This window comes from Anoplolepis gracilipes, chromosome 1 (genome assembly GCF_047496725.1).
Source record: "Anoplolepis gracilipes chromosome 1, ASM4749672v1, whole genome shotgun sequence".
Lineage (NCBI taxonomy): Eukaryota > Metazoa > Arthropoda > Insecta > Hymenoptera > Formicidae > Anoplolepis > Anoplolepis gracilipes.
In genome coordinates, this window is record NC_132970.1 from 18,532,542 (window position 1) to 18,542,216 (window position 9,675).

Genomic DNA, 9,675 nt, shown 5'->3' on the forward strand with positions numbered 1-9,675 from the left:
TTACCCTTTATTATGTGACGCGAGCTTCTACGTGTCGGAAGTTTCATGCTATTTTGTTTCGCGACTGAAATCTTGAAGAAAGGTGAAGAAGGCTGATTTTCGCGAACACGTATCATGTATCACACTTATTCAAGTAATTGCATAATAAAGACAATAAAGTTTCAATGATTTATAACACACAATACATGATAATATTCTATATTTATTTAACGATAAAAAAATATATAAGTGAAAATTATAAAATTTATATACAAAAATAATAATGTAACGAAAATAAAAAATTTAGTAATGTATTATAATTTTAATAATAATATGCTAAATTAATCGATTAAAAAGCTTATACAAATTATTAATACACAAAGATATATTTTAATAATTTAATCTTGGTTTTGTAGAGTATTATTGATTTCATTTTACTTCTACTGTTAGTTGATACAATAAAAAATTGCATTTTAGAAGTTTTTTGTAGAAAACATAAACTTATTACTCATTATTATTCGTATATAATGCAAATATGTTGCTACATTTTTTTTTATTCTAAATTGTAATTAATATATTATTCATATATTTTATTTTTTTGCAAACATAATTAAATTGATATACGCAAACGTATAAAAATATGTATACATAAAACTCGCGACAAAGTTACGTTAACTAGATATTTATAAAATGAAAAATAAATAACTCTTTCTTTTTTGAAGATCAAAATTATTGCGGTAAAATTACAAAATATTAAGAGATATATTAATATAAAGCTATATTAATTAAAATACACATAAATATTGTATATGTAATATGTTTACATTTTTTTATTATAAATAAAATATGTGTGTAAGGAATATTTAATTATAACTTTTATAGATCTTGATTTAGTATATTATAAAAGATAGGGAGATAGAGAGAATCATACGATTTATCCCTTTCATATTTGCTTGTAAGTTATACATATGTATGTCGTACTTGCACTTAATCACCTAAACATATATTATAATTAATTTTATTAGTTCATAAGAAATAGCAATAATATATTATCTAATTTATGACTACTAAATCATAATGAATAATATCAAAAATAATTTTCAAAATTTTTGAAATTAAAAAGTTTCTATAGAGAAATCTAAGTCATATATAAATGTAAGAGTTTATGTATAAATAAAGATATTTCTATAAATTTAATAATTAGATCATTGAGATAATGAAATATTAATACGAAAAGACGCATAAGAACTATTTTATATTATACATTAATAACTACTTTTGCTTGTTGTACTGTTATTTTAAAACAGATTTCGATTTTTTATTTAAAACATGTTTGCTTTTTATATGACTAGTGATCATAAGTTTTGGCGCTCTCAAACGCTTTTCTCGGATATGTTACTTCTTTCGCTCCCCGTTCTTTGTGGAGAACGCAACACTCGTTGGTTGCGGGTAGTTATGGTTGTAGGTAGATCCCTGTCACTTCCCATTTTCCTCAGACTAGTATCTCTATCCGAGTAATTTTTACCTTTAAGACATCTCGGACCTCTGTTTATATTCGTGTAGACAACATAGACCGCGAAGATTCCCACCAGGAACATCGCGACTCCCACGCCGCTTACCGTATACATCTGTAATCAGCGAAAACGAGTTTATGTTGTATTTCTGATATTTCAGCTTTCCGTCCAATTTCTTTAAAGGAGCACCTTTGTAGAAAGAGGTTTTCAAATAATTTCCCATTTTTCGTAAGACTGATTTTTTTTTCACGGTGCAGAAAAAAAAAGAATATTGAAAGATCAATTTTTACTATACTCGTGAAAGATATGATTTTAGAAAAATTATGTGTATATATATATATATATATATATATATATATATATATAATTTTCAAAATTTTTTAAAAAAATTTTGAAATTTTTCCTACTTATAATCTGTTACAAAAATAATGAGACTGATGTACAGTCCTTTTTGAGACTGTATGGCATGTTAAAAAGGCATCAGTTTCGGTACTTTTGTAACTTTTTTTAGAACGAGACATCACCATTGTCCACCACTCGTTATCTTCCATCTCCGAAACTAATACCGTTTTGCTATCCTTCTCGTGTAGCTTCTTGATCTCCTTGACGGTCATGGCACATCCTGTTAGCGGTTCATTTTCTCGATTCAGGAATTCTCTAAACGTATATGGTATGTCGTCGTCGTTATCTGACGTTGCATGGCTTTCCTCGGTTCCTTCTACATTGCTTTTTTCTTTTTCGTTCCATTTGCCCTCGCCCCAATAAACTTTCGCCCTGTTCTGGCGAACGATCACACTACCCAGATGCTCTATATTACTTGTCCTCGTCTTTACAGATAGGTCGAAAAATTTCGATGCTATCTGCGATTCCGCATTGTGTGTCAATAATATGTTCGATATTACGTGATTCCAATCCAGAGGACTTATTTGATTTTTACATTTCTTATTTTCGCTATAAGATAATCATATTTTGATGGATTATATTTTGCATCGTAAATCATGATCTAGTAAATTTCGTATATTATACATAAAGTTCTATTATGTAGCTTAAGAAAAATTTTAATTGCGCATATTTATCAACATTAAATTATTATAATTGGTTTTTTTCTAAATTAAAAAAAATGATTAGTCTAAAATTAAAATTAATTTTTAATAAACTGGTTAATATTGTATAGTTAGAAATTCTATTTAAAAAATTATATTAGAAAATTATAATCATTTTTGAAATATAAAGTATGATTATATAGATCATAAAATTGTTACATGTACTACACTATCGAATGTGTAGTAAAATCTGTATTTAATTATAGATACGAATGACTGGGGTTCGCGATTACTTACTTATTATTATTATTACAAACATAACTTAATACATAAGTTTATTAAATTAATAGTTTTTTATTTATTATATTTGCAAAATTGTTTTTTATCATTTAATCTTTTATATATAGAGATATCATCGTTAAATAGGAATTTTGCTTACCATAACACTTTTAAAGCTTTCACATAAATTTCTATAGCATTCTCTAACCATCTGACTTGTTTCAGTTCTTCGGCATCGTATTTTCCAGAATTGTTTTTAGGCATCCATTCCGAATTCTCGACTCTCCATTCCAGATCTTTAACCATATTTCTGATGACAAAGAATTTAATATGAAATTATCTTTATTATATATGAAAAAACAATATTATTTTTATATGAAATGTTCAATATATTTAACTCTTTCTTAAATATATATATTAATTATAGTGTTTGATAGTAATCGTATCTCCTTGTGTGTAGGTAGAGCGAGTTAATCGAGTAAGAAAATCGGTTTTTGTGATTTTTATAATAATTAATTCGAAATTAATTTTAAAAATTAATCAATTTGTGCATTTTTGAGTATAAGTACGCGAAAAAGAGATGGCGCACTGTTATGCAAATGTTAAGCATGCGACAGAACATTGGAATTAATAATTAAATCTAATTTTGTATTACGTTTAACAACTAACAGGAATTTGTTTATTCTCGCTACACTTATATACTCGCGCGAATTGAAATATTTTTATAAATTAATTTTTTACTAATTGTTGGTGATCATATATTTATCAATGATTTCGTGATTATATTATGTGGTTGGCTTCAACTTGAGCTCATCATAAATTCATTAAGCAATTCATAATAATTAGTATTCTCACGGAGCTTATAATTTATCTTATTTTTTCTGTCGTAATAATTAAGTAATTTCCAGAGGTGTGTATAATTATCGAAAAAATATACATTTCTAAATTATACAGTTTGCTATAAAAATATAGAAAAAACATAATTTATATTGCAAACAAGTATTTTAAATAGATCATATTTTTAAATGTTTTTACATTTTACAATACATTTTATGTACGCTTGATATTGTGATAATGACTTCCGCATATAATTTATTTTATTTTTCTAGAATAAAAACAGAAAATACGCAGTTAGTTTTTCATTACAGGATTAATAATCAAGTGTTTAATTATATATTGCGCCTAGTAATCACGTAACAGGTTGTTTCCTCTCGCTGCTCACTTGTATTATTCGCGCAGATTAACCAAATTTTTTAAAATTAATTTATTATAAAAATCACAAAATGGTAGAAGACTTTTCTATTCGGTTTAACCTACTCTACTTGCATATGATTATTACCGGATACCGTAAATCTTAAAGAAAAAAAATATATAACTACTTGTTGCAAATTCATATTTTCTTTTTAAGACAACTATGTGTTTTCTTGGAAAATGAATATTTTACGAGATATTTTATAGTTTACATAAAATTATGTCAAACTAGGTATGAAATATCTCGTAAACTATTCTAATTTTTAACTATTATGTTCGTCTAACTTTTCACACAAAATATTCTGAGGAATCAATTTATAAAAAAAAAAAAAAAAAAAATAGGATGATTCTACTTAAAAAATGAAGATGATCTTCTTAATTCAAAAAAGTCACGAGTAAAAGAAAATATTTTACACGAACTGTAACAAACTCAAAACCGCGTTAATTTTTTTTATTAAACTTTCTTGTAACTTCAATCAGTTGCGAAATGTTTGTTCGGACACTTATGAACAGATGCGCTGTCCAAATTTTATTTCAATAATACGTAAATCATGTTATTTATTTATTTAAAGATACTTATTTATTTAATAAAATGTCTTTTTATTATATCGATATTAAGCACTATATTAAACAATTAAAATTTAATTTTTTTTTATATTTTAAATTTTTCTTAGTAAAAAATTAGAAGTAATTAGAAGACAAAAAATTAAAAAATATTATGAAACTATTGATACGTATTTACAAAGAAAAAGTGATGGCTATTGTAACGTACAAATGTCAGTTGAATTGAAAAACAATTTCAAATCGAAATTTCCTATCGATAATCGAGAAGTTCTAACAATGCTTTTGATAAAAGAAGCATTGCTAATATACAGTTAAAAAAGCATTATTTTTTGAAGGAGATAAGTATTATAATTTAGACAAATAAGTTGTATATATTCAAATGGTTCTCCATCATATCTAATCAATCTAAATAAATTTCAGTTATAAACTTGTCTCAAATACATATACATCTTTCTGTATTTATCGTATTCTCTCTGTAAAACGGTGCATCGTTCACTCATATACAATAATGAGATTTCTTTTGATTTAAGGATGACCTCGGTGCGATTGCTGTTCCGGAGAATGAAACGTTATAATGCTGGGAAAAAAGTAAGGGTACCAGGTACCAGCTACCAGCACCGGCAATTTTACCGCGAATTATCAAAGATCCTTAACCTCAATTGAGTTTGATACATTCGATGGAAGTAGAAATCGTGTTTTTAGACAAATATATTTATACATGACATTTCTCTTAGACGCATTATTGGCACATGACACACGGTGTCACAATTGATATGAAATTACTGTATCACGTAAATCTATAATTGAGATCAAATAGCTGTAGTGATAGGAAAGTTACTAATAATGTTGACGAATATAACGCGCATATTTAATGAGAAATTTCCGCAAAGCATTTGCTAATAATGAATTATTACGCCACACTGAATATAAATAAGATAAAAAATCAGATTTCATTAATTATACATAATGATTGTTTTAGATCTTAATCGCGTCGAAATCTACTGTAATTTATGAAGGATAATTTCTATACTCAATTATTCGTCTCTACATAATCACAACCAATGATTCGTATATGTAATACTTCATTGAAGTGCAGTTTGTGATTAATAATGAAGTAGTATTAGCGCGAATAGCACAGCGATGCACTATCGTTACATATTTGTGCATATTTGAAGCTGATTAAGCATATTATGTGTATGAAGTTAATTACAGATAATTATAGAAATAGAATTAAGATCACAATTATATGGGCCACAGCCCAGATTCTTGCATAACGCATAATGCATATATGTAAGGAAACTGATTGATCTATAAACATATGGATAAAGAATTCAACTAATCGAATTCCTTATGTATATGCATTATGCGTTATGCAAAAGTTTGTGCTGCGGCCCTATAACTTGTTGACATTATATATACATATGTAATTCTCTATGTAAACTTTAAAAATAGAATAAAAGATTTACTTTATTCTAGAAAACGTTGCTGTAATCTACCTATATATTAGTGCATTTTACATAATTATGTTAAAAAGTGTTTAATTTAGTTTAAATAAATTATATGGTTTTTTTTAGTATCATGATAACTACAGATTTAATCGTAACGTATTATAGTGGATTTATCAATATAATAATATAATATAATATGTTTAAATAGCTTTAATTATTTAATTTAATTAAACTGACTAATAAGCATTGAAAATTTATATTACACAGACAAGAGAAAATTTATTTTTACATTTACCTTGTTAATTTTTAAATATAGTAATAGTTTTTGAATTATTTAGCCAAAATACGCACATCTCATTTGAATAGTCTTTATTTTTAACAAAATATGATATTCTGTGCATATATATATATATATATATATATATATATATATATATATATACACGCACACATGTTAATTAATTGTTATATTAATTAATTAGGCAGAACACTGCACATAATTACATTATAAATAATGTAATACATGTACATTATAAATTTTGTTGTGAAACTTTTTAATAGTTACCTGGAATCTTCCAAGAGTAGTATAGTGTTAGTTGATTTTATGCGATTTAAATAATCTTTTAAATTTCCTTCGTTGATAATTAGTACAGTTGCGTTGGTAGACTCGTTGAAAAACTTTTTTTTTGGTTTTCCAATATGCACGATGTGGGATGTATAATCTATAAAATTAAAGTTGGTAAAATTTAGGGTACAATTTAAAAAAGAAGAGCGAGAAAAAATATCAAATTTAGGATAAATCAAAATAGAATTCAAAATATTTTAATAATTTTAAGCAGACTTTATTTTAATAAATTTGTAATTTAAAATTTGATTACTATATAAGACATATTATATTGACAATTTTTTAAATTATAGACATTTGCGTCATATTTTTGTAATAAATAATATCTATAAATATGATATCTTTGCTCTGTTTTAACAATTATTATGCACGATATCTGTAATAGAATATTCATGATTGTGATATTATATCTATATATGATGTCATATAATACTTTAGCGGGAAAATCTTCAGAGTTCTGATTCGAACTCTAGATGCTTTGAAAGTTACTATTACAATCTTGATATTTATATATCAGAACTTTTTTCGAATTGTTATTACATGAATATGCCACTAACAATAAAACACGCCTCAAAAAAAGTTAAAGTTCCATACCTTCCTCGTCATTATCATGGATTATGACGCACAAATTCTTAGCAATGGCATCTATCATTAGTTTTTTTGCAATATTTTGTATGTCATCATCGTTTTCATTATTAACATTAGCTATTAACGTGAAGGACTTCCACTTTAAGATTTCTATCATTCTCAAGATTCCCTACAAAAAATAAGAATTTCACGTTTTAATTAAATTTAATATATTTAAATAAATGGAATTTCAGTAAATGATAATATTTTTTAGAATTGTAACAATCATTGTTTTTAATTAATTTTTTTTTTCTTAATTTATTAAAACGCTTGTTGTGTCTTATTCTGTAATTTAGTTATATTTCGCAATTAAGCTATCAATTTGTTAAATATAGTTATTATGTTGATTAATATTTCAGTTGTTAGCTTGTTTCGGATATATTATTTATATTTCCTAAAAAAATATTATTAATAGATAAGTGATACTTATATAAAACTGATTAGCAAAAAACAGCGAATATGAATACAAGCGTCATAATATTGACATTAATTTGTAATAAGTGATTCATGCTTAAGTAAGAATTACAAAGAATAGGTGTACGTACACTCTTTGTATGTGTATGTACGTCATTAAGTGCATTTCACTGTGGCATAAAATATTTAATAGCTATTTGTGGATAAATGCTGACATTTTCAGCAATTAACTTGTTCTATTCATATTCAGTCGAGTTAATGATATTTTTTGTGTGATTTTACATATTATGTTTTATATTTAGCTACACAATTTATAACTCATAATATAAAAAACAAGTTCTATAAATAGCTATAAGAGTTATTAATTTAACTTATTTTAATGCAAATATATTTAAATAAATGTAGAGATATCTCTCTATATGTATATACATTTTTAAAAATTATATTATAAGCATTTTTTTAAATATAATAAAAATAAAACTTTTACGAAAAGATAATAATTAGAAGTATTATTACAATTGTTCATACTAATCTTAATAACAATGAAAGTTATTAGAGGCATATTTTGATATTATTCTAAGATTATTAATGCTTGCCAAACGATTCATGTTAGTATTACATTATGCAAATATACTATGATAAATTCAGAATCACAAATTAAGTTTGATCATAATTAAACTTTCCATTTTCAGTTTGTAGAACAAAATTCTCGGTATAAGCGATATTGAGAATATAATTTTTTATCACAATGACGAGTACCTGTATTAGGTAGGAATTTGATTCTTCCGCCAAAGAATGCAAATACGGAGAAATCGATGGAGATTTCTTAACGATTTGCGGTATTTTCAATATCGAAGTCACTTTGTGTACTGCTTCTACATTTGTCATAGTGTCCGGTCCGATAATACCTAAAAAATTACTAAACATATAAAAATCGATCGATATAAAATTATTTAAGTTTCTTTTAAGAAATACAAATTTTATGTATATATATATATATACATAATATATATATACATTAAATTTTATGTATATGTATATAATACATTATTTTATTTATCATTTTATATATTTTTTAAATTTGTGTTTTATAAAAATTAATAACAAAAATTTAAGTTACTAAAAATATTAACAAATTAATTATTTATTAATAGCTTTTAATGAAGAAATGAGTCGAATATACTGTCGAAGAAATTCGTACCTAGATAATGAGGTGGGTGCAAACAGTTAATATTCGCCCATACAAGAGCCTTCATCATAGCTTTTAAAGCACCTGTTATACTTCCGCAAGTATCGAAAACAGAAATTCCTACAAATAGTTTGTTTTACGATTAATTTTTTGTTTAACAATATATTCTACTCTGCTTTGTAATATTATCGATTGATGGTTAATTAATCGAATGTTAGTCTCTAATTAATTGATACGCATATATTTGGAGTATTCGATTGGAATCAGTTACTCTTGCATTGTTTCCATTTTTACCGATTTTGAATCCATCGGTTTTGTTATTGTGAATCTCGGCGAAAAGCTTGGCGGCCTCATAGAGTATAACACCTTTAGTCGACAGTTTTGTGCACGATGTGTCATCGTGCACGCTTGTTAGGAACGAAATTTGGGCGGATTCACCGCATTCCGTGCGTGCACCGCAAGTGCACGCGGCGGCTATCACGAAGATTACACACCAAATTCGTGAAAAATTCATGTTTTGATTTATAATGAGATGAATCGATATTTGATCAATTTTCCAAGTTCTTAAAAATTCGAAAAGAAAACGTAAATGCTTTCTCACTTTTTTTAAGTAACTCCTTATAATACCGATATTAATATTGATAGTATTAAATAATCAAAATGTTTTACTGCACTGTATGATTTAGTTGTCGTAAAATAATTAAAAATTTTTTTCTCAATCCATATAAATTAAACTTGAAAA

General features: G+C 25.7%; 1 protein-coding gene across 2 annotated transcripts; it reads right to left on the reverse strand.

Annotated features, from left to right (window-relative positions):
* Positions 1 to 1,179: 1,179 nt before the first annotated feature.
* On the reverse strand, positions 1,180 to 9,675 carry LOC140664142 (uncharacterized). 2 transcript variants are annotated; one of them, XM_072888958.1, is made up of 8 exons: positions 9,228 to 9,675; positions 8,946 to 9,053; positions 8,504 to 8,652; positions 7,298 to 7,460; positions 6,644 to 6,800; positions 2,976 to 3,125; positions 2,060 to 2,444; positions 1,180 to 1,607 (listed from the first exon to the last, which is right to left on the reverse strand). In XM_072888958.1, the coding sequence occupies exons 1-8, from the start codon at positions 9,445 to 9,447 to the stop codon at positions 1,353 to 1,355; spliced, it is 1,587 nt and encodes a 528-aa protein (XP_072745059.1). In that variant the 5' UTR covers positions 9,448 to 9,675; the 3' UTR covers positions 1,180 to 1,352. The 2 variants fall into 2 exon arrangements, with proteins under 2 accessions (XP_072745059.1, XP_072745050.1); XM_072888949.1 differs by having other exon boundaries at positions 1,181 to 1,607; positions 2,018 to 2,444; positions 9,228 to 9,674.